Below are 26,082 nucleotides of genomic sequence, written 5' to 3'. Positions count from 1 at the left end.
TCTTTCTTTCTTCTTTCTTTCTTTCTTTCTCTTTCTTTCCTTCTTCTCTTTCTTCCTTTCTTTATCTCTTTCTTCCTTTTTCTTTCTCTTTCTTTCTTTCTTTCTTTTCTTTCTTCTTCTTTTCCTTTCTTCTTTCTTCCTTTTCTTTCTCATTCCTTCCTTTCTTTCGTATTTCTTTCTCTTCTTTCTTTCTTTCTTTCTTCCTTTCCTTTCTACTTTTCTTCTTTTCCTTTCTTTCTTTTTATCTTTCTTCTTTCTTTCTCTTTCTTTCCTTTCTTTCTTTCTTATCTTTCCTTTCTTTCTTTCTTCTTTCTTTCTTTCTTTCCTTTCTTTCTCTTCTTTCTTTCTTTCTTTCTCTTTCTTTCTTTCTCTTTCTTTCTTCTTTTTTCTCTTTCTTTCCTTCTCTCTTTCTTTCTTTTTCTTTCTTTCTTTTCTTTCTTTCTTCTTTCTTCTCTTTCTTCTTTCTCTTTTTCTTTCTTTCTCTTTCTTTCTCTTTCTTCTTCTTTCTTCTTTCTTTCTTTCTTTCTTCTTTCTTTCTTTCTTTCTTCTTTCTTTCTTCCTTTCTTCTCTTTCTTTCTTTCTTCTTTTCTTCTTTCTCTTCTTTCTTTCTCTTTCTTCTTTCTTTCTTTCTTCTTTCTTTCTTCTTTCTTCCTGCTCTTTCTCTTTCTCTTTCTTTCCTTTCTTTCTTCCTTTCTTCTCTTTTCTCTTTCTTCTTCCTTTCTTCTTTTTCTTTCTTCTTTCTTCCTTTCTTTTCTTTCTTCCTTTCTTTTCTCTTTCTTTCTTCTTTCTTTTCTTCCTTTCTTTCTCTTTCTTTCTTCTTTCTTTCTCTTTCTTCTTTCTTTCTTTCTTTCTTCTTTCTCTTTTCTTCTCTTTCTTTCTTTCTCTTCTTTTCTTCTTTCTTCTTTCTCTTTCTTTCTCTTTCTTCCTTTCTTTCTTCTTTCTTTCTCCTTTCTTTCTCTTTCTTTCTTCTTCTTTCTTCTTCTCTTTCTGTTCTTTTCTCTTCTCTTCTTCTTCCTTTCTTTCTCTTTCTTTCTTTTCTTCTTTCTTCTTCCTTCTTTCTCTTTCTTCTTTCTTTCTTTCTTTCTTTCTTTCTTCTCTTTCTTTCTTCCTTTCTTCTCTTTCTCCTTTCTTTCTCTTTCTTTCTTTCTTTCTTCTTTCTTTCTTTCTTTCTTCTTTCTTCCTTTCTTTCTTTCTTCTTTCTTTCTCTTTTCTTCTTCTTTCTTCCTTTCTTTCTCTTTCTTTCTTTTCTTTCTTTCTTCCTTTCTTTCTCTTTCTTTCTTTCTCTTTCTTTCTTTCCTTTCTTTCTTCTCTTTCTTTCTTTCTCTTCTTTCTTTCTTTTTCTTCTTTCTTTCTTTCTTTCTTTCTTTCTTTCTTTCTTTCTTTCTTTCTTTCTTCTTTCTTTCTTTCTCTTTCTTTCTTTCTTTCTTTTCTTTTTCTTTCTTTCTTCCTTTCTTTCTCTTCTTTCTTTCCTTTCTTTCTCTTTCTTTCTTTCTTTCTTTCTTTCTTTCTTTCTTTCTTTCTTTCTTCTTTTCTTTCTTTCTTTCTTTCTTCCTTTCTTTCTCTTTCTTTCTTTCTTTCTTTCTTTTCTTTCTTCTTTCTTTCTTTCTTTCCTTTCTTTCTTCTTTTTCTTTTTCTTCTTTTTCTTTCTTTCTCCTTTCTTTTTCTTTCTTTCTTTCTTTCTTTCTTCTTTCTTTCTTCTTTCTTTCTTTCTTTCTTTCTTTCTTTCTTTCTTTTCTCTTCTTTCTTTCTTTCTCTTTCTCTTTCTTTCTCTTTCTCCTTTCTTTCTCTTTCTTTTCTTTCTTTCTTTCTTTCTCTTTCTTTTCTTTTCTTTCTTTCTTTCCTTTTTCTCTTCTTTCCTTTCTTTTCTTTCCTTTCTCTTTCTTCTTTTCTTACTTTCTCTTTCTTTCTTCTTTCTTTCTTCTTTCTTTCATCTTTCTTCCTTTCTTTCTCTTCTTTTCTTTCTTTCTTCTCTCTTTCTCTTCCTTTCTTCTTCTCTCTTCTTTCTTTCTTTTCTTTCTCTTCTTTCTCTTTCTTTCTTTCTTTCTTCTTCTTTCTTTCTCTTCTCTTTCTTCTTCCTTTCTTTTCTCTTTCTTTCTTCCTTCTTTCTCTCTTCTTTCTTTCTTTCTTTCTTCTCTTTCTTTCTTCTTTCTTCTTTCTCTTTCTTTCTTTCTTTCTCTTTCTTTCTCCTTTCTCTTTCTCTTTCTTTCTTTCTTTCTTTTCTTTCTTCTTTCTCTCTTTCTTCTTTCTTTCTCTTTCTTCCTTCTTTCTCTTTCTTTCCTTTTCTTTCTCTTCTCTCTTTTCTTCTCTTTCTTCTTTCTTCTCTTTCTTTCTTTCTTTCTTTCTCTTTCTTTCTCTTCTTTCTCTTTCTTTCTCTTTCCTTTCTCTTCTCTCTTTCTCCTTTCTTTCCTCTTCTTCTTTCTCTTCTTTCTTTCTTCTTTTTCTTCCTTTCTTTCTCTTTCTTCTTTCTTTCTTTCTCTTTTCTTTCTTTCTTTCTTTCTTCCTTTCTTTCTTCTTTTCTTCTTTCTTTCCTTTCTTCTCTCTTCTCTTTCTTTCCTTTCTTTCGTTCTCTTTCTTCTTTCTTTCTCTTTCTTTCTTCTTTCTTTCTTCCTTCTTTCTTTCTCCTTTCTTTCTCTTTCTTCCTTTCTTTATCTTTCTTCCTTTCTTTCTCTTTCTTTCTTCTTCTTCTTTCTCTTTCTTTCTTTCTTTCTTTCTTCTTTCTTTCTTTCTTTCTTTCTTTCTTTCTTCTTTCTTTCTTCTTTCTTTCTTCTTTGCTTTCTTTTCTTTCTTCTTCTTTCTTTCTTTCTTTCTTTCTTTCTTCCTTCCTTTCTCTTTCTTTCTTTCTTTCTTGCTTTTTCGTTCACGGAAACGCTGATTTTTCGCCAACAGCTAACGACACCGACGCCGACACCGTGATTTCTGTGAAACGAGCTCTGTAACGCTATCGCGTAAAAACTGTCCGATGTCTACCAGCACATGTCCTTAGGGAATGCAGGTGCAGTGAAGCTTGCCTCACTGCGCTGGCATGCTTTACGCTGGTATGCTGGCTTCTTACTTGTGAATGTCAAATGGCAACTGCACTGGTGAAATTCATTCATAAAAGTGGCGTTTTTGTGCTGAACATGAGTCTCGCCGAGCTGTTCCGTAATATTGGAGAGCTGTTTTAGACAAATAAGATATTAAATACTTTTTATTTACTTTTCGCGTCCGACAGTGAAATAATGGCATTCATATGAAAAATTCACGAAGGTCCTTCTCACGGAGAAATTAGCCACTGGGCTCTTGAAACACCCCTTCGCGTCTCTTTGAACTGCATATGCCTTAATTGTTGTAGTAAACTGCATTCTTTATACAGACACTCAAATGTATTTCGATTGTCAGAGCTTATTTCACAGTGCTCATAGAGAGGTAATGAGTGCACTGCTCCTCGTGTATAAGTCCGTTGATACCAGACTTGTGCACGTTACCGAAAATAAGTAACCGATTGCAATTACAACTACTTCCTTTAAAATGTAATTGATTACAACGGTCAATTACAGCCCCGAAAGGTAAGTCAGAAATTACAGAAATGTAATCGATTACCTTTGCGTTACTTTCCACAACATTCTGTTGCCGTAACACAATAACACAAGTTTACTGGAACTACAACGAACTACCGTGGCTTGCATGGCAGAGAGAAGGCTGAAGGCCTGCATGAAGGCTGGGATGCTTACTGTGGCTTCTGTGCTATAGTGTTACAGTTAACTTTCAATAGGAGTTGTTTTTCAAAGTTGTCGCTGATTCGTCCACGTTTCCTCGTTAAGTGGCCAGCTGCTGCACTGAACACTCTCTCAATGCATGCGCTGGAGGGAAGGGTGGTATTATAACGAAAGATCACCCTGCGCACCAGCTCGCAGTTGCGCAGCGCTTCGATGCTAGTGTGCGCAGTGCTTCGATGCGTTCGGGTAAGGCGTTGTAAGTAAGGCCAAGGAAAATGTGAAAGAAAAGGCTCTGCAGGGACCTCGCCCCCCCCCCCCCCTCCCCCGGTCTTACAGGGCGGGGGTCTCTACAGAGCGGTCGCATATTTTTCGGGATGATAATTGCCGTAGAAGACTGGTTACAGCTTGATTTTGAAAAAGAAACCGATTACCGGTAATCAATTACAAGAAACTGTGATTGAATAACACAGGACGTGCAGTGTCGAAAAAGTAATCGATTATATTACAAAGTTCCAAGAAAATGCAATAGATTACAAGTAATGGATTAGTTGTAATACTTTACGTACAACTCTGGTTGTAACACTTGAACCAAGACATTTCTCTGTTTTAGTCACCACTTCCTTGCTTTCTCTATCGCGGAGTGAAGCATTTACTCCGTTCCCTTTTAATACGGACAGACGCACATAAATGCAGGTTTACACGAGCGTGCTTGGCTTAACAAGCGAACATGGCTTAAGCAGATGCGTGATAAGCGCATCTTTGGCGTCTCAACCTGAGCCTTTTCTACAACAGCCAAGACTGAATGAATTTGACTTGCCCATCCATACGCTCATTACATACGCATACACCTGTTCCTACATATGCATAAGGGCCGGCGGTTGTAATTATCACTCTTCGACATTTCAGTGAGAATATAATTTGACTTCGTAGTCGCAACTCTATGCTAGACGTGATACCTTAATCACGCCGAGATAATGTAAGAAGGCGACACATGAAGACTTTCAAGTCATGGTCAGTGAATGTTGGGTACAGCTCGAGAACCTGACTGAGTGCCTGTTGAGTACGACATTATAGGGCAAAATAACAATTCGAGCCTCTGCCTCGCTTCCCTAGATCTCAATCGAAAATACCGCGCAGCTGTTGGAGCAGCGATGAATAGTTCCGTTGGCTGGATTACCTGCTCTATCTCCCACGTTCTGCGTGCAGCCGGTGCTAGAATATATCCAGCCCGCGGTAGCTTCTCCATGGCTTATCGGATATTCGAATAAACTTCTTCAATAATGCATGATGCAATCAACTTCAAAGTACCTTCTATTCCTTTGCAGCTTCTACACGAGCAATCATGAAGATGACTGTTCGTATAGTCGTATGGACGACTGGAATTAAAAAAAAAATACACACTGCTAACTTTACTGCCGGTTCCAGGTAGATAATCTATATTATGAGCACAATCTCATCTAGGTCTTGCAGAATTGACTCTAAAGCCCATGGCGCATTGAATTTCTTCGGCAAGCTTCAGCGATACACCTGAAGAACGTTTCAGCGGAAGCTCATAAGAAATACAGACATCTAGCGCTCATGGTGAAACACCGGTTGGCTTATATGACGGATGTGGGGGGATGCGCCATATGTTGATAGGGCACGTGCCATTTGCCCGAACTCTCAGTAGGTCGTTTGGAATTTTAACCGCGCATACGCGACAGACGTTTTGTCTACTTTCCGGGATATTTACGTTGTTTTATACCGGTACGCAGTCAGAGAGGGTCTGCCGTTCGGCTGACAGTCGTACTATATTAATCGAGTTAAGTGGAACATGGTGCACATCGCGACCTTTGCATTAAAAATGCTATATTTAACGATAACGGTTTTGTAATCGTGCTGTGCGATAGCTGGGGTGTCCCAGCTATCGCACAGCACGATTACAAAAATGTTTTGGCTGTGTTAATTGCGTCCACCAATAATGTCGATTAACCAATTAATCAAAGGAAATTTGGCGAGGTGCGAAGCATGCAGTGAGCGCCGGTGTTTCCCAGAGCAAAGTCACTGCTAATGGGCAATGAGAGACGGAAACACGCTGCGCATCTTTATTGTTCAACGAGACACGCTGACACGGCGAGACCCTAAGGTACTTCGCCCCTGAAAGAGGAACGGCATTACGCGAAGCATACCTATTGCATGTTGTTGCTAGCACACTGGTACTTTTTTCGTTAATGAGGTTTAATTATCAGTTATAATTATATTTGTAACTGGACAAGTACTCACTTAATTGTCAAAATGTCAGTGAGGCGTATGTAGGCGTGTTCTAACTGCGCTATTTTTACCAACGCACTAATTACGTGCTCATTTTGTCCGGCTGATAAAGAAAGCCCGCGAAATATGAAAAATAACACGTGGCTACGCTCCCACTCGCAAAGGAAACCAACGCCCTCAAACAGCGCTTACTGCAAACAACCGCTTTGACTGTTGTCCGTAGCCAGAGACAGCGTTCCGAATTTCGTCAAAGGTACAGGTCGGGCGCCAACAATAAGCGTGCAATTTCGCTGGGATTCATACCGTTCGACAGTACGCCACTATCATTATCCTTATCTCACGGCCGACTGTTCTCATTGATAGCGTGGCAGGAGCGCTGTTCCGATTACGGCCTGGCTCTGTAAGACCAAGCGGTGCGTTTCTCAGGCCGGGAAGCGGCAGATAGAGTCATGCATTTTTTTTTTCTTTCTGTATTTTTACCCCTTGATAATGACCACCTCATAGGGAGCCTGTTTGAGGGCGCTGGTCCGCTATGCGCGCCAGAGTTACTGTATATGCTAGCTTTGAAGAAAAAGGCAACTTATAAAAAAAAATAGCGCGTATACCCACCTCTCTCTAGTACGCTACGCTTAATGTACCGTCAGAAAACTATGACAACACGCGGATGTCAGGCCAGACTACTAATTAGCCTGTGTTGGCGGACTAGGCGACTAGGCCTCCTGTAGTTATTCGCAATGCCCACGAACTATAGGTGGCGCGCTGTGCAATTCAAGATGGCGCCCGGAGGAGGATCAACCCGTTTGTTAGCATAGGTACGGTCCCTAGAATATAGGGACCGTAGCATAGGAAGAGATAGGACGTGTGCACGTACGGCCAGAGCCGCTTTCACTAGATGAGGTCATGAGCTGCACTGAAAAGTATATGAGACCAATATATTTTCCGAAACGATGAAAAGTGCTAAATGCTCGCCAACTAATTATTTGCCACGATGTGAAAGATTATATATCAGCCCCGTTACCGTGCGTCAACGATAATTTGCGAAACCCTGTGTGCGCTACAGAAAACTGCATGAACTAGAATTGATGTATGAAGTGAACGGCACTCCGAGGTAGTACGTATCGAGCCTGCCTGACGGATTTGCCGCAGTAGTAGGCCGCCAGAGAGTAGCACCATCGCTGCTGCCCGGAACCGCGTGTCTAACGTGTTGATGGTTTCCAAACATATATTCCGCCGTCGTCGTTACTTGAACAGTCAGGAACGCGGAGTTACTTCTTCAACGGCACACAAGCACTCGACATCCCATTCAGTACCGCTTGTTCCACAGCCATGCTCAGACTCAAGCCGTACGCTATTCACTTCTCTCGGTTGTTACAGCTTCGATCAGCACGATCGAAACATGAATATCGAAAAGAATGCACACGTATGCTTTTCACAATGTCGAAGAATTCGACGTTGCGAAAATTCGTCGAACAACGATGCCGTTCGGAAGGTACCGGTGAAGTACAGGTGAAGTTAGCAGAGAGGCGTGGATCGTGGCCGTAACTGCACGTTTCATGGCTCTAGCCATTTCGCTTCCGCTGGTCGATCTCGACCGTGTTGGCCGCAAGCGGCGCGCCATAATATCCACAATACGCTGCGCTACATGCAATGCAAAAGAACATTATGCTTTTATTTTGGTGTCGCTCAAGGATATTGTACATTAAATTCAATTTAAGCGACTTACGAGCGTGAAAGAACATTAACGCACGAGGGGACGTGCAGTGCAACTCGCTCCTCGTGAGTTAGCAGCTGATCGTTCGTCGTCGCTGTCACTCTCGGTGCTTTCACAGCCTTCTACGTCCAGCGAAAAATCCTCTTCGTCAAGATGGTTTCTTTCAACATCACTGCTGAAAGCAATCTGAAGGATTTCCTCCGCCGAAAGACTTCGACCACTCCGCGTCGCCATATTTGCAATTAGAGAAAAGTCTGGACTCGAAGAACATCTTGCTCTCAAAACTTTCAACAAGAAAAACGCTTTTAGTGTGCTGCCACCTATAAACGACGTACAAAAACAAGCGGCGCAGCGCTGGCTATGAATACAGCACACAGGTGAAGGGCGGCGTTGAGAGAGTTCGCATCCTCGAATGACTGAAACTTCGCCCGCACGATTCATAAAAGCTCTTTTATGACAAAGGATACAGTGCCCTATTTTAAAGTATCGCGAATTTGAGACTCCTGAGTTATAGAAGAGCAAATCGCGAGCCCGCGTGACTTCCTGCATACAATGGTATGAGATTCATGCACTACAAGAACACTGACGATTGCTATATGCAAGTAAAACAGGGTGAGTTTCAACTGAAAACGTCAGACGACAACATTTCACTAACCTACGTGGCTACAGATAACCTCGCGAAGCTGATATGTGTACGCTGTGGGCTATCATTGAAATCCCGACTTGACACGTATTTTCCCGAAAACTTCGCGTCTCGCAACAACAAAACAGATTTCTCGTTTCACAGAGGGCCCGGTTTGTTCACTGATGCAGGAAACATGCAAAGTCCTAGTGTTCCTTTCCCCGGACTAGCACAGACCAACAAAGGAACGGCTACCAGAGCTGCAAGTCTGTCGTCTGCTGACCCTCCTCGCTAGAGGCGCGACAGTCTATGGGCGTTGCGAATAAGCTCAGTGTGTGTGTGGCACTAATGAAGTTAAATTACATCGCGGGAATGTGCAGTTATGCAGTGGAATGCGCGAGGCAACTTTGAAGGGTCGGGAAATAACTTTTGCCAGCTGTGCATTTTAGAATGCACAGCCAAACAGCTAACGAGCAGTCATATAGTCAATCAACGCAGGGCGGCTCGCTGCGGATGTGAATCAAATCCGCGACCTCCCTAACTAAGTCATCACTCCCTGTCTAGAAGTAGTTTGCTTGCAGCATGGCGCAAAACTCATTCTGAAATGCAGTTAGGGCAACGGGTAAAGATAAATAGTGTATAAATAGTATCGACACTCACCTTCAGGATACCTACATGTTGGATGTCCTGCACAACATAAAGAAACAGAAAAATGAAGCAAAAAATTGAAAGACCATCCAATCTGTTCAGGTGGATGACCAGCGAGGCTGTTTAGCACATAACACAGAGGTCAAACAGAATTTCGAACCACAGCCGATTACACACCGCGCATCTAAACCCGGAATGCCTGTCAAGAAAGCCCCTTTTGAAGTCTGTGTACGCTCCTTTAAAGCTTTCCGTTTGGGCAGCATGTGTATTTTTGCCGCGACATGCGTCGTCTTTCCTGGCTTGCCGTACGCTCTCGGCGTGTCATGCACGATGTTATTTAATGCTTGCCGTCCATGTGTTCCCTTCTTCATTTTTACTGGGCCACTTGCGAGTAGAACGGTTTGCGCAATTTCTGTGGCAGATAAGTTTTTGACGCCGGAGGATGGACGTGCCCTAGCCACATGCAGCTTCCCCGTAACATAATTATACAGGGCAAGGTGTTATTCTACAAAATGGAACAGCATCGTCGCTCATATGTTTGTCCCGCTGATGTTCACTCATAGCATATCATCAGTGAACAAGCTGTGTTGTTAATCAAAATTAGAAGATTGTTTACTTGGTCAAAGAGAAACAACGCACGCATTCTGCGAAGGATATGTGCGACGGAACATGAGAGAGAGCAGCCAAAGACTAAATGACTTGGTCTACGGGGAATCGTTTGCTGATATTTTGAAAGATATGTGGGATGCGGAGTCGTGAAGGACGGATCCCAACATAAAACAAAATGATGTTTATTAACGTAGTAGCAGCAGCAGGGCAAGCATGCCGATGCTGCGCTTCGAAAGGTTAGAGAAACAAACATGAAACCAAGCTTGGTAGCTTGGGTTATATAGCCAGCGGTGGTGACGTAAGCCTCCGACGGAACTGCGTGGCGCTGTCTTTTATCGGAAGCGTGGTGTAGCATGCAGCCGTGTCACGGCGGCCTAGATAGTGACGAGGCGGAGGCTGCGCCGCTTTGTGTGCACTGTGTCGCCACAGATATATGAACACGCCGCCCTTATTATAATTGTCCCTCGAAATAACGAAGTTTCTTAGGAAAGACACCATGTTAGTTTGAGTGTTGCGGATGTTATCCGATTTGAAGTACTAAACTGTAAGTAAGACGGCAAGAAGGAAAGCACTAGTGAGTTCGTATAAAAGTATTCGCAATTGTACGTGGCGTCGGCAACAAGAATTCTGCAGCATAAGTAGGTACATGTTAAGACGAAAGCCTTAAATGCACCATCGATCGGTCACCCGACGCAAAGCTGGAGTGTAATACAGGGAAGCACATAATTCACAACAAACCAACCACGCACATCGTGCCTCCAGGCACACGGGTTGCGAGTGGCGGTACTCTGCGTCGTTCGCGCGACTAAGGAAATATTAGAAAGTGGCGTTCACGTAACTCGGCATTAAGTCCCGTAGAGTAACTGTATATATGGCTTCTCGTATATGGTGACGCTAAAGTCACATGACCACCAGCGTCCCTCGTGGATCGTGGCGCGAGAGTTGACTTCATTTTTACGGCTTTCGCGTCTCTCACTTCGTTTCTGCAAAAACGTGAATCCGAGGCGATAAGGAAGAAGAAAAAGATGGCGATCCCCGGCCGTAGCAGACGTTATGGAAAAGTAAACTTACGATATTCTATTTCTTCAAAAACTTGGAATTTTGCCGTTCCCTAGCTGCTTTTGTTTTAACGTTTTCGTTTACATTAACCGCCGGCTTCTTGGGCAATCCCCAATTTCTTTCCCTAGACGTAGGTCTAGGGAAACCATACAAAAGCGAGCGAAAGCGTGACTGTGCACGTATATGATGCTTGTAAAGGAAGTTACGTGAGTATTGAATTAATTAGCGAAAATTAATGATACGATGATAATGAAATGCAAGTTTAGGGAGTACTTGTCGCGAAGTAGTGAAAATTACAGTGACAGCTAATTAGTGAAAGTTGGACGCCAATATGAACAGGAATATAGCCGTGGTAATTATTGGCGTATCTACCGGGCGGGCAAGAAGGGCGCTAACCCCCCCCCCCCCACTGATAAATGTTAGGGGGGCGGAGCCCCCCTCCACTTTCGACAGTGGCTATTGTCGGCTGCAGACTGGGAAACTAACAAGGTAGGCAAAGTTTTACTTGAGCGGCGCAGCTATAACGTAATCATGCAATACAATTTGTCCTACGATTCTGCCGTGACGACGGTCATCCGTGCGTCATGACGACGTATTCTAGGCTACCTGCGGTGCGGGCTGCCTATTCCACGCTTGCGCACCTTGCGCTCGAGCACTGCAGAGGAGGCTATCGCTCAGCAGGGGCTTTATAACATGACAGCAATCTGTCATGGTTTTATTTTGTTCGGCCTGGCTTGAAATTGAAGTAATCGGCGAAGCAAATATGGGCGGCAACCAGTAAACGTTTTATAGCCTGGTCGAACGCTCTCTTTTTTCAGAAAATTTTGTTTCCTTCTTTGAAAATGACTAGCATCATCACTGCTCCATATCCAAGCTGCTGTGAGTTGAGGAGGGTGCAGAAGTGTACAGTATTTCAGTTGTGTCTAGCCAGGACAGCTAAAATAGATTCCAACTTTATTCTACGATTAGCCTGCTTCACTTGGCTTATCATATGGTAGCCTGCAGCGATCGCGGCGACTTGTGACGAGGTAGTGGACTCGAGCACATTGAGATGCCCAGCTTTGAAGTTTGCCCCGTTACTTGATCTACCTCACCAAGGAGATGATTAGCGTCCACGGTTTTCTGGACTAAGAAGACTGCCCACCTGCAATGGATTGTTTCTGTTCCTAATAATGTTTAGTTCTCTCTCTATCTCTCTGTGAGCAACGATGAGTTGGCGGAGAGTTGTACACGTGCAAAAACAGCTCAACATTGTTATACTGCAACTGAAAGTATCTATTATACACAATTACACATATGAATCCATCTCGCCCGCTGCTATAAGCAGCCGCTACCAATGGGATTGGCGGGCAGCCTTCTTAAATTATGTTGAGGAAGAGACGCTGTCTCACTATTCCGAAAAAATGAGCTCAGCAGAGTAATGTGCTGCTTATTGTGCACACTTTATTTTAACGCCGCAAGTTTTCGCAGACTTGTGACGTCGCGTAACAAAGAGGCGATTTTATGGCACATTGAAAATTTTTCACGAAGAGCGAAGAACCAATGATAAACAATAGACCCTTTTCATAAATACGCCACCTGACGGTGTGCTTTTCGTCAATTTCGCTTCGCAGAGGAGAGTGGGATAGCCAGCGCCATCGTGAGGGCATGGAAAGCGAGCCGTCAAATGCGTGAGTGCTGTGATGTTTGTGTTAGCCGCTAGTTCTCCGTGTCATCCGCTGAAATCTCACCGTTTGCGTGCTTGAACGAGCTCTTAGTACTCTCCGTTGGTTTTTCTGAGGTGCTTCCGCGGCACAATGAGCAACATTTTGTACCCTTCAACGGGTTGGACGAGCAGTTTGGCTCGACTGCCGTGGTTGCGGGAACGTGACCACAGCCAACTCGCGTGCGCGCCCGGACCGGAAAAAAAAGGCTCGCCGAAGCTACAAACTTCTCAACGAAAGCTACTAACTACAAACTTCTCACCGAAGGAAAGGAAGGCCGTCACTGTCGCGCATCTATGCGACCGCAACCGGTGAAAATCCTGTCTGCCGCAAGCCACACCACGCAACTATTTTCCGGACGCCACGCGTTGGGTGCACGTCTGCACCACTGCACCAAGCGCTTGTGTCTCTTCTTTGGTGTCGTTTATAAAAGTTGTGCGCTTCCTAAAATGGATCCATACCGACTGGCCCGATATAATTGTTTAAAAAATGTTGACACGTGGCTTACGATATGCGAGTACTGTCGCTACTAAATGAACGGTACGCAATTTCATTTTTATTTTTCTGGATGGCCTTACGAACCCTCGCAGTATTTCTGCACAAACAATTTATCGCAATTCACCGCATGCAGGGACTCGGGAGAAGACTATATTCATTCGTAAAAGCAAGGCTGCACATGGCGCTGTGAAATAAGCACGTCCGTTTCTGTAGCGCGTTTACAAAACGGCGCCCTTCCGCACGTCCGTTTGACATCACGTACGGAGGGAGAGCACGCGCATTTGTTGTTCAAGTTTTATGGCGTACCTTATCGCCGTTCTCGTCGCGATATCCTCGATGGTGGCACATGGGAACGCAGCACGTCTGCACCATTGCAGCACGCAGTCTCTACGGAAAACGTTGATGACAGTTCACGATTCGGCGGTGCTGAAATGTCACGCACTGGCACGTTGCCGAAGCCTGCGTCGTCTGCTGCGGTGCCCTCACAATGGCGGCAGACTGTAGTTTGCGTGCGCGGCGGTAGGGGCGCCCTTTTTTGAAAAGGGTTTTGAAAAGGGTTTTGAAAAGGGTTTTGAAAAGGGAAAAAATACCGAGGGTAAGCGAGTACAAGTACCTCGGAGTATGGGTAAATGAAGGGGATAGATATATGGAGGTACAAGAGAAAGCAGCGGTAGCAAAGGGAAAGAGGAATGCTGCAATTATGAAGCACAGAGCTTTATGGGGATACAATAGGTACGAGGTGCTTCGAGGGCTGTGGAAGGGTGTGATGGTCCCGGGGCTTACATTTGGGAACTCAGTGGTTTGCATGAAGTCAGAGGTACAATCAGGAATGGATGTAAATCAAAGGATGGTGGGCCGCCTCGCGTTGGGCGCTCACGGGAAGACGACAATTGAGGCTGTAAAGGGTGATATCGGATGGACAGGCTTTGAAGTGAGGGAAGCTCAGAGCAAAATGAGATTCGAAGAGAGGCTGAGGAAAATGAAGAAGAGTAGATGGGCAGAGAAGGTTTTCAGGTATTTGTATAGAAAAAGCGTTGACACGCAGTGGAGAAAGAGAACTAGGAGGCTCACCAGTAAATATACGGCTAGCAGTGCGGGCGATATGGCAACAGGGAGCATTAAGCGGAAGGTCAGGGAGGCGGAGAGGACTTATTGGATGACAGCGATGGAAAAGAAGCCGGCTCTGAGTAACTACCGAAAGGGAAAAAACGAAATAAGGAGGGAAAGGTTTTATGATAATTCAAGGGGAAGCGCTTTACTGTTTGAAGCAAGGTCGGGCTGCCTTAGAACGCGAAGTTATAAAGCGAGATTCAGTAACGAAGACGAACACTGTACATGCTGCGGGGGAACTAAGGAAACGATGGAACATGTACTGATTGAATGTGGCGATATTCACCCAGGTATACTTGTGGGCACGAGTCTACAGGAAGCCTTGGGTTTTAGGGACAACAATGGAAAGCTGAACACGTCCGCGATAGAAATAAGTAAGAGACGGTTAGAGTATTGGTGGCAGAAGAGTAGAGATAAAGTACAAAAAAATAAATAATGGGGGGGGGGATAAGGTCATTCTGCCTTAAGAGGCAGAGAGATAGACCGTACGTGAACTTATAAATTTTTTTGGTATAATAAGATAGATTTAATCAATGTAGACAAGGTATTAGGCCAGCATGAAACAAGGAAGTTTTTTTTTCTTTTTTCTTCGAGCATGGTGGCAGACATGTCACCACCCCGTTATAAAGGGGACGCTCATAGCATCCATCCATCCATCCGGTTTATACGCCGTATTGAATATAGTTCATTATTATTATTTTTTTACGCAGTAATTCGTAAGTGGTAATTACGCGGTGAAACACTTACGCGTCATTTTTTGCGTCCTTTTACGAGCAGGTGCTGTGAGCATGACCCAGAAAATTTCGACCACTTATTAACAGCTAACGATATACACGGAAGGAAACAATACGGGGTAGTTTAACGTTATAATCGTACATTTTTTAAAGGAAATTTTGAGCTTACACAGTTTACGTAGGCTATTTACTTGGAGGAACCGAAGGGGAGGAGTAAAGGGCCACTTCACCGCTTTCCCGTACATCCCCACACAAGCTGGGAAAAGTAGGAGGGCAAGGAACGACACCTAGCACATAAATTCGTAGTGATTTATAATCTTATAACTACGCACAACCAGCTCAGCCTGGTTTTCTTAAGTATTGACTGAACTTGGTCTTCTTCGTACGAAAGACTTTATATTAGAGGGCTCTAACAGTAAAGAAATTGGCACTCGGCTTATCCTGAAGACTTCTGCGAAGTACCTGGCATTGTCAGTCTCATGTTTTGTTTAATAAGTGAGAATTTAAGGTATTAAAGTCATAGCAGGTACTTCATACTCGTCGTATTTACAACGCCAAACTGAGACTGGGAAGTTTGCTGATGCAATGCTCAGATTATCAGGTTAAATTCGGGTGTAGTTTTTAAACTTCACGGTAATATTTCCAAAATGTTCTTAAACACTGCTGTGTTGTTGCGGTATAGGGTGGCCCAGCCTGCACAATCTGTGCAGATTCTTTCTTGATTTAAAACAAACAGTTTTGAAAACCAAGTCATCTGCTTAGCTCTAGGAATATGAAAAATCACATCACATCATATATATACAATAAATAAATAAATATATATATATATATATATATATATATATATATATATATATATATATATATATATATATATATATATATATATATATATATACCGGGTGTCCCAGCTATCTTTAGCCAAGGGTTAAAAATACAATATTAGAGGCAGGCGAGTGAAATCACTTGCAAATTACTGACAGTCACCTTGCACACTACAGACAATTTTTTGTTTGGTAATTAACTAATTTGTTAATTATGATTATTTAATTAAATTGCTAAATATTGACTGTAGGCAAGAAATGCGGCTTGCAAAGTTCGAGAGCGTCTTCAGAAACCCCAATTCTATTATTTGCGATAAAGAAAGTCTCACGTATACCATTTTTTCCAAGCTGCAAAGAAAGCCCGCGAAATACAAAAAGAACCATGTGACTAGCGCGGTCGCGCGCCTCGAGAATGCTGCCCTCAGCCGTTGTTCGAGCGAACAAAATCAGCTGCCGCCGCGACTCGCCGGCTCCGTTGCAGCGATAGGCCGATAAGTCGGCGGTGGTTTTTTTGGCCCGCGTCAGTCACTTGGCGCGCGTGACGGTGCAAGTTGTAGCGAGCGCGGGCCAAGAAACCTCAACTTATCGGCCTACCGCCGCAGCGGAGCCGCCGAGTCGCGGCGGCAGCTGATTTTGTTCGCTCAAACCATGACTGAGGGCAGCATTCTCGCGGCGGGCGAATGCGCTAGTCACGTGTTTCTTTTTGTATTTCGCGGGCTTCCTTTGCAGCTTGGAAAAAATGGTATACGTGAAACTTTCTTTGTCGCAAATAATGGAATTGGGGCTTCCGAAGACGCTCTCGAACTTTGCATGACGCATTTCTTGCCTACAGTGAATATTTAGCAATTTAATTAAATAATCTTAATTAACAAATTAGTTAATTACCAAACAAAAAATTGTCTGTAGTGCGCAAGGTGACAGTAATTTGCAAGTGATTTCACTCGCCTGCTTCTAATGTTGTATTTTTAAACCCTTGACTAAAGATAGCTGGGACACCCGGTATATATATATATATATATATATATATATATATATATATATATATATATATATATATATATATATATATATATATATATATATATATATATATATATATCCGCTCGCGAACGTGTTGGTACGTCACTGATGGCAATATAGCCCCATCGCATGGCGTCCGCCCTCGAGTAGGCTTAGGCGAATGCATTCCCTGTGAGAAAAGCAGTATGGCTAATACTCCCTTTGTGGTTCTTTCAGACGACAGACCGAATCCGGATTTTTCGTGGACGCGGACGGCTGATCCACGGATCATCCGCCAGCAGTCGCATCCACACGACGGCCGGTGTCCTAGCATTAGTGATCCGGATTACTCTCGACCGCAGCCTCGGCGCTCACCTGCGGCCGCTGCCAGCAAACCGGTTTGAGAGTTCGTCGAGCTTTGTCGAGCGACGAGCATTGCCGAGGACGGTAATTTGTTTCGGTGAAAACAGTGTTGTTGGCGGAATGGCTGGATGGGAAGAAAAGCCTGCTTTACAGAGAGCTGCTGAAGACTGACCTCGCTGCTGTCACGCGTGGGGCTCCGCATACGAAGGGAGGATACAGTGACGCGCCGATATCGGCAGCTTTTTTTTTTTTCTTTTGTCGATAAGAGGTACCGACAGTGCACATTGCACTGCTGCACATTGTTTCCTGCCCTTGGTTCGCATATTGCACTTAAGATCAGTGTTCAAACACGGGCCGTGTTCTGAGACAACCGCGTTCGGCGACAACGCCACTTTGTTAGCCGCAGAATCCTGCGTGTGCAATGATTAAAGCGACAACTTACCAGCTACTCTCCAACCTGCCAGTCAGCGCGCATTAAAAGCAGTAGATATTATCAAATGTGATCGTTTTAGAAAACCACCCCAGAAATAAACTGAACTAAGCGCCAGCAGAGCTGAAATCAACTGCGACGACAGCCGTACGGCTCGAGCAGAAGTGTATTGGTTGCCAACCTGTTTGTGCGTCCCGCCGCCAAAATCTCGATGTGAAAAACAGTTTGCGGTCATCCGTCCGCGAGCCGCGCGGTCGAGGGGAATCGCTGATGTGAGGTGTCCGTCGTCTGAATGCACTTTCAGGCACACAACTAAGTAAACAGCATATTGGTTTAAGCCTGTTTCAGAGACACTGGTCACATGAAACTCGAAAATTTATTCATAGGAAGCGGTGGTAGGTCTTTAAGACAAGAAAAGCGATTTGATAAATCGACCAGAAACACGAATCCTTTACATCCAGGGAAGGTTGTCCGGAAGTTATTTTGCGAAATCGCGGTGCCCAGCTGTGAATCGTGCGCGAATTTCCGGTCGGCAGCTGTCTCGCCGTTTGGTTTAGAGCTGGGCTTGCTGTTGACGACTCCTCCAATGTGTAAGCTGCAAATCGAATTCGCACTCGCTGTCCCACTTCGAAATGAACTTAGCAGAAATATGAGGCAGATAATTGGAGATGCGTTCCGCTGCTCATTTTTGAATTTTGCGCTTCGTAGTCCGTGTCCGCTAAGTTCAAAGGCGTAGGGCTTGTAGCGGACATTACTTTATATGGTTGAACGTAGCCGTGGAGCACGGTCTCGAAGAATATTCGAGAAACTCTGTATTATAATTCTGACTACGTGAAGTTATGACAGTAATAATTTCAGGTGGATCGCGGCTTTAACACTCTTTCCCTTTCATAAATACGGAAGTAATACCTTCTCAATACACAACTATAATACACTCTTCCTTTTATAGTGCCGTATTATTCGATGCCTTTTGTTGATATTACCGCCTTCACGTTTCATCATAGTGACCTCCTAATTTGTAACAATAAAGTAATAACATTTCAAGTCTATTGAATAGTGTTCGAGTTCTCAAACATTGAACGAGCCACTAATATATAATGCGGAATCATTAATATTTGCAACTCTGCCACTTACCGCAGCCTGGCTCATCTTCCGAGGCTGATGCAATGATGCTGAGTAACACCACCGCAGGAATGAAAGCGCACACCACACCCATCGCGTGCAATGGCTCTTCGTCTCGTAAAGCTGTGGAGTGCCACGTTCGCTTCGCTGTTTTATAATCCAAACCAGAGCATGCGCACTCCGGAAGCCGCTTGCGATGTGTTGACGTGGAAAAAAAAAGAACAAGAAGAAACTCGGGAATTTATTCAACAGTCGCCAGCTGTCGGCCTACTTTTCAGTGAAACATTCAAAAGCTTTTTAACCAGGCAGAGCACTTTGCACCCAGTGATCCAGTTTGGGCACAAAGAAACGAAAGGAGCAATACTTTTGCACCACGTGTCGAGCCCCTGCCCTTGGGTATCTCTTCGGCAACTGGATTTTGGTGCTTTGTTTTATCGAAATATTGCGTCGAGCCGTTGTACTCGCATGAATCCGGCAGGATGCGCATGCTGAATCAAAGTGGATATTGAGATTACACTTGCGCGGCGGCTCTCTATCGCTCTTGGGATTTTCGTTTTGTTTTGCTACCCCTTATGGAAAAATGATACCGTTGCATTCGAAACGCCATGTCGAACCTTAGTGCATAAGCTGGAGCGCTTATAAAGAGCTGTTATATTAAGCTTAGACGAATCTTTTATTTTCTTTTTGGAATACGGTTTTCCCGCAGGAATTTGTAATATACACCTAATTCACTGCCCTTTCTCCTATAAAATCAGGTAAATGAGTACGTGCTAGATCAGAGGTCGGCAACCTGCGGCCCCCAGAACGACGCAAAAACCAGCCCTCCACGCTTCCCCTCAAATAGAGGCAGTAGTCAGGGGAAGATAGAAGCTCGCGATGAAAAATTCGTAAAAAAGGGTGTGTGTGCGGGAGCCGATGTTTCGAGAAGCGGACTTGTCTTCTTCAAGGCTGCAACCTAGCGACATGCGTGCTGAAAATAAACAAGATTTCTATTCCAGTTTTGTGTACTACTGTCAATTCGCGGAAGTTTTTCGCACCCCCTCCACCCCCCCCCCCCTCGCTTTGCCGTCCGGCCCCCGCTGTGCCGGCTTCTTACAACTTGGCCCTCCACCTCAAAATGTTGCCGAACCCTGTGCCAAATAATAATTGTGTTTATTGCTGACATAGCAGTTATGGAACGAAGAACACAAGAAATGCTATATGACGCTATTTGACAAACGAAAGAAGAGGAATCTTAAGGGCTCATTTTTGTTTGCGAGACACAATATTGATCAGAACTAACAGAAAAGAAAGCCAAGGAAAGTATAGGGGGTGTTATCTGTAGTATTTAGAACGCGACCCCCTTACAGACCACTCTATAAATTGCCCGCACCACGTATGCTCCGTCACGTGACCTCCCTTCAGTCCACAATCTGAACTGGCCACCTTACGTAAGGCTGATTTCCATCCTTGTCACGTGACCTTTTTTAGCGCGCCAGCGTCAACGATACCTACGGCACAGGGTCGGCATACAGCTACGCTTTAAGTGAACCTATTCTTGTTGTCTTACTGTGTCCGTTGCGCTTATAGCTAGCTTTTCTAGCTCTATTATAGAAGCAGTACATATGTAATACGTATTCCATTGTTGCAGGAGCGCATGGCAAACACTAGGCGACTGGAGCCAGCGTTAGGCAACCGACAGTTAACCTACTTGGCTGCACTAGCAAACGCTGACAGTTGGCTAAGATTAGCCGTGCTAGCCGTCGTTTGCCAACAATAGCCGACGTTGGGATGCACTTGTCGACAGTAAGCCAACATTTGCGATCACTGCTATGATATCTTGTCACATATGTTTTGCATGGCATGTCATGTCATTCATCATCGCATGTTTGTCTACGTGCATAGACATTCTGGGATATAGCACATTAATGAAACGACCGCAATGTGTTCATGACGTATGCATCATGTACGTAATTTGTAATAATAATAATAACGTTTATTTCCACCAATACAAAGTTGATGGAGGCGGTGAGAATAAAAGCGACTGTCCGCTTGACTACGTTCTCACCCCCTATACATCAGACAGAGGCGGTGGCGGCAATAGAACACAAGATCTTACGAGGATATACACAACATTCTAGAATCTAGCAATAACACAAATTCGAAACAGCAGGCTGCGGTGCAGGCAGAAAGAAAAAGAATCACAATGCAATAAACATATATACAAGCATAGATCAGACGTCAGTACATAAACTGCACATACACTAAACACAAAATTTACGCGTAACAGTGTTGGTTATTTCCTTATTTTAATTTTAGGCACGTTATTTCAAGAAGTTTTCAACGTCAGATGAGTTAATGAGATATTGGCGTAGTTGAGAAAAGGTGATGTCTGCTGCGTACCTTAGGAATGTAGTCTGTTTAAATATAACGGTAGCTGATAGGTAATTTTTTGTTGTCCATAATTAGTTCTCGTACGAGGAAGGATCCAGTGTGGTTGATGACGGTGTGGGTATTTCGGTTCATAACGCATCATGGTAGCTAACTCTGTAATACTGGATAAACGTCTTTTTTGTCCGATCTTATAGTTGCGTAAGAGCCTGTAACTGTAGAGGTTGAAAACATTCATGATTTCGTGTTCATTGCACAAATGTTGCGTTGTATGTCTGTAAGGAAAGTTGTAAATTAGACGAAGGATTTTATTATGTAGAGCTGAAATCTTCCGTAAATTTGTTTTAGTCGTCGTGCCCCACACTAACATGCAGTAGTTTAGATGTGAAAGAAATAAAGCATTGTATATAGCAAGTTTTGCTTTTAAAGGTAAAACAGATTTATGACGCCTAACTATACCAACCGCTTTGGATGCCTTTAATAAAATACTGTTTATATGGTCATTCCATTGCATGTGCTGAGTAAAATAAACTCCTAGCGTTTTAGTTAAATAAACAATTTCGACTGCCTCGGATTTATACTGCAAATTTACTTGAGTATCAGGTTTCTTATTTCTAGAATTAAAAATTATAGCTTTGGTTTTATTTACATTGACTGACAGTGCATTTTCGTTTGTCCAGAGTTCAAGCTTACTTAATACATTATTACCGCGCAAAGATAGCTCATTATGTGTATCTGCTGACAGAAGTATTGTAGTGTCATCCGCATAAATAATGAATCTGGACTGATAATCAATGGTTGTGATATCATTAATGTAAATGTTGAAGAGAAGAGGCCCAAGTATGCTGCCCTGGGGTACACCAGCTATGATGTCACGAGTTCTTGACTGAAAATTGCTAATGTTGGCTTACTGTCGACAAGTACATAATTTGTGTAATTAATGTCCCGGCATAGATTGCATTCATGTAATGAACATTCATGTCACGTCTTGTGACTAGCGTTTGTGACACACGCATTTCATGTAATGCACATTGCACTATACCGCATGAAAGGACCGCGGTCGCATCATGATGTCGCGTATGAAATGACGTACGTGTCAAGCGCGCCATGATATTCAATCCATGATCCATCATTCATGTTCGTCATTCACTTATGTCATGCATCGTAGCTCTGGTGTATACATAGCTAATGAAACGACCACAAGAACAAGACGTAGTCGACCAGATAGATAGATAGATAGATAGATAGATAGATAGATAGATAGATAGATAGATAGATAGATAGATAGATAGATAGATAGATAGATAGATAGATAGATAGATAGATAGATAGATACTGCCAAAGCGTGATGCTCGATTTAGTAAATCATTTGTAAGAAGTGCTCGCGTTATGCCCTCTTCTTCCCATTTGTTCTCAAGTGGATTACGTTTGTCTTCATGCCTTTCAAAATAAACTAATGTGCAACAACGAATCAAGTTAAACTGATAAATCATTGCTTGAAAGCTCTACTGCCGTTCAATTTACCATCGCAGGTTTATGAACAGAGCAGAAAATGAAGGTCAGGGTTTCAATTTTAGGTTTCCCGTAGAAATCTGTGCACGGATTTTAATTCGTGTTTGTTTTGTATTTACGCTACATCGGCTCAACTAAATTTCCGGAAACTTCATACGTTATGTGTCTGGATTCTTCAGAGGGCAGTGTACTTCACTTTTACCGATTCAGAGAGACGTGTACCCTAGTAGACGCCGTAAAAATCTGTGACGTCACAGCGAGTTGATGCGGGAGCTTCAAGGCGGCGTCACTACTTTTCTTTTGTGCGTGTTTTCACGCTTACCAAGCGTCTCCACGTGTCACAAGCAGTGCTATTGGTATCGCGAAAGGGTAATTTATTAACACCAGAAAAATAGTGTTTCTTATTACTGTCCCTTCGGACAGTGGCAGTTACATGTTTCGCTACGTCAGCACTCTTCGAATAACGTCGACATTTACCATGAGATGGGCTCCTCTGGAATGCTCAGATCAAAACAAATCACAATTTGTTTTATATACATAAGTAGAGAAAAAGCGTACAAAATATTCGAAAGAAAAATAGCCTGCGTGTCTAGTGGCTGGTCCAACATAGAAAACATACAAAAGTTAGCAACGCACATAGATCACCATGGACGAAGGTTTTGCTCATGAACATGAGCAAGTTTTATGTTATCATTTTTTATCTACGAAGGAAGAGATATTACACTTCACTTGCCAAGAGTAATAATAATATCTGGGGTTTAACGTCCCAAAACCACAATATCATTCATGGGGTTCTTTAACGTGCACCTAAATCTAAGTACACGGGCCTCAAACATTTTCGCCTCCATCGAAAATGCAGCCGCCGCGGCACTTGCCAAGAGGCCTCTAAATGTAAGGTCAAGGTTACGCGTTACTTTTGTTTCCGTAGGCACGGTGTTCCACGTTAAAACACCAAAAATACTAATAATGGTTCACCGTAGATATTGCTACAGGAAGAAATATTTAACTTATGCTGCTTGCCTGGTGTTTCCACTTAAGATGTCGTATGTTGCGTTCGGTAGCGGGAAGTGCGCGTGTAGTATTTTGTGAACTAAACACGTAATATTATACTTTCTAAACCCTTTCCCTACCGGGTTTTTGGGCTGAAAACGTTACAAAAATACCGCTTTTTTACAGAAAGCGTTAATATGTGTTAATGTGCGTTCTTCATTTGTGTATTTTTCTTTTTCTTCCTGCGTATTTTTGGCTGTATATACTTGCCGCGAGTTTCTTATTCTTATTAAACGTTTGTGCTGTGCCCGTTTCCGCTGTGTCCGCCACAGGGAGGTTAACATGAGGCAACCTCCAGTTGGCTACCCTGTACCTTGGAAATTGAATTTGAGTATGAAAGAATGACAGAGCAGAAACGTGTACAACGGGCCATAAAGCAACTATCCAAATCTCAATGTCCGGCTAGCGCACAAAAACAATACCTAATGCACAATGTGGCGATATGACGTCAATCTTGGCGTCTCTCAGGAGACGTAGCAGTGCCTCCGTAGCTACTCCCACTAAAAATAAAGCGGAGTAATGCAATCCACGATGCAAGAAAAGTACGTCAGCAGGTATTTTTTTGACCCATGGACGTTCGCTCTTTATTTGACCTTCCTTCTTGTTAGACGGTAGGACGGGAGGGTTACAAACAGGGGCGGACGTGAAGCGACACTCTTGTCAACTGTACGCGACTGAAATCGGCAGGTGGTCTCAGCAAGACCTGGTGGTTTATAATTCTTACTAATTTAAAGCTGAGTCTTTTGTAGGCTTATTGTGTAGTGATGACTAAACTGCAGAACGCCGCACAATTTTGCCGAATGCCTAAAGCCAAATATCGCGGAACCGGAAGGTCTACAAACAATTCTTGTTTTCCTTAAGAGAGATAACCGTAGCGTGTTTGTTTACATTCGGGAGTCATCGGTATGTTGCACATCAGCAGTGTACTGAGTCAAGTCTTTTTTTTGGGAGTTGGAAGTCAAGTATTTGCCTCAAACAGACATGGCCATATATGGTTTATTAAAGCCCCTGATCTTCTGGTGTTTGTGCTGGAGAAATGTCCAGGGGTGTCATGAGCAGGTGACCGCCGTCCACCGGCAAGGTATGTCCCGTGATGAACGAGGCGTCGTCCGAGGCCAGGAAGGCAATGGGGCGTGCCACTTCGTCCGGCGTGCCAAGGCGACCCATCAGGTGCGCATGAGCCATTGCCTCGCTCAGGTGCTGAGCAAGCAAACAACGAAACAACAGTAACATCAAAAAGACGAATTGGCCGCTCATGCACTCATTAAAATGCATACTGATTAGAGTAACAACGCCCAGGATCACCGATGCGCCATTGTATTCGGATTTATCAAACACAAATGCCTCCTGACTCACTCGCAAACACTGTCAAGCACTCTCCCTCCAGATCGTGCACATCCCTGTGTAATGTGCTCTGGGGCTCATGATGAAATTAAGAAAGTGAAGCCATTCATGTTCGCGAGGTCATTCTTTCACAAGCTTCGTAAACATTTTGGCGTGCCATAAACCAGTGCTGGTCTTTTTTTGAGTTTCGCCCCATTGAAATGCGGTCATGACGGTCGGCATCGTACCCGTGATCTATGGGGCTAAGGAGAGCAACGGCAGGACCACTGGGCTATCGCAAGAGATGAGCGCAATATTGACATTGTATGACAAGGCGCAATACCGCTTGAAAATTGGTAGACATCTTGTTTTCTTTTACTAGACGACTCATCTGCACGACACAGACCCTTGCCCATATCAAATGAATTTAGAATGCACCAACAGCACACGTCACAAAGTAACACATGCTTCTTTGCATATATAACCATCTTTGGCGTTATGCTTTGATGCATTCCCTGCTGAATTATCAGCAATCCTGTCATGCAGATGAGCAAAGTCAAACGACAGAATACATCCGCTCGATATCACATACCCATGCCCGCAAGCACAATCTTGAAAATGTTAGTGCGCCATTAGTAAACCCATTTACTTAGTTGCTTCGAGGGTATTTTACTACCGGCGCGGCATCTCTTTACTAGCCAACAGCTAGGAAAAACTATTAAAGGCTGCCGTTTGGTTTCTTTTAGTGTTTTTAGTTAGGTAACTGCTAAGGTACTCCTATGTCGCATGATGCTTTGTTTATAGTAAGAATGAAAATTTTTTCCTGCCCTGCGTAGAGTGGCAGTATTGGTGGATAGTATAATTCGCGCAACTGTTGTCAAAAATATAGCCGTTAAATGAATGTTTACTAATTTTGGTCTCATTAGCACCTATGCATGTATGCCTTAATTTAATAATTGAATTCATGTGCTAAATAAAACCAAAGCTATAAATGGAGCGCCCATCATAGGCTTGGAAACATGCGTCGTGAACATGACGAAACATTGTATGGACCATACGTTAGGTTTGGCATTCAAAACTAATCAAAATAGCTTTGTGTCGTGTAAGTGCCTAAGCATTTGGTACACTGTAGATAGTTCGGGAATGGCTATTGATGACTGCTGAATAAGCACAATACAGATTATTAGTTTTACTTTAACAAAGAAGTAAATACCAGTGGATATTGATATAATTATGGTCATTTTCATTTACTCAAAATATAAAACAGCATAAGGCCCTACTAACATCCGGCGACATTTCCACCACAATTCATTATTTTGTCTTTTTATTTCTTTTTGTGCGTGCCACTGTTCGGGAATCGTCTTCGGGAAAAAAAAGTATTTTGGAAAGCATCGGTATGGCGGAAGGGTGTATGGCCAAACTTCAAATTTGTGATCCAAACGCGAGGAGC

At 43.0% G+C, this 26,082-nt stretch overlaps 2 protein-coding genes across 2 annotated transcripts in view; both read right to left on the bottom strand.

The window, feature by feature from the left end:
* The window catches only part of LOC119388961 (kunitz-like toxin PcKuz1), a 21,730-nt gene extending 3,233 nt beyond the window's left edge, over nucleotides 1–18,497 (bottom strand). The window contains exons 1-2 of the mRNA XM_037656291.2: nucleotides 18,390–18,497; nucleotides 8,939–8,965 (exon numbers count right to left, since the gene is read on the bottom strand). Coding sequence (XP_037512219.1) covers nucleotides 8,939–8,965; nucleotides 18,390–18,471 — 109 coding nt within the window. The 5' untranslated portion in view covers nucleotides 18,472–18,497. The remainder of the gene's footprint in view (nucleotides 1–8,938; nucleotides 8,966–18,389) is intronic.
* A 5,811-nt stretch (nucleotides 18,498–24,308) lies between these two features.
* LOC119391529 (glucose 1-dehydrogenase 2) overlaps nucleotides 24,309–26,082 on the bottom strand; it is an 85,281-nt gene continuing 83,507 nt past the window's right edge. The window contains exon 9 of the mRNA XM_037659207.2: nucleotides 24,309–24,509. Within this exon, the coding sequence (XP_037515135.1) occupies nucleotides 24,309–24,509 (201 nt within the window). The remainder of the gene's footprint in view (nucleotides 24,510–26,082) is intronic.

The sequence above is a fragment of the Rhipicephalus sanguineus genome, chromosome 4 (assembly GCF_013339695.2).
Source record: "Rhipicephalus sanguineus isolate Rsan-2018 chromosome 4, BIME_Rsan_1.4, whole genome shotgun sequence".
NCBI lineage: Eukaryota > Metazoa > Arthropoda > Arachnida > Ixodida > Ixodidae > Rhipicephalus > Rhipicephalus sanguineus.
This window is presented reverse-complemented; position numbering and strand designations above follow the sequence as displayed.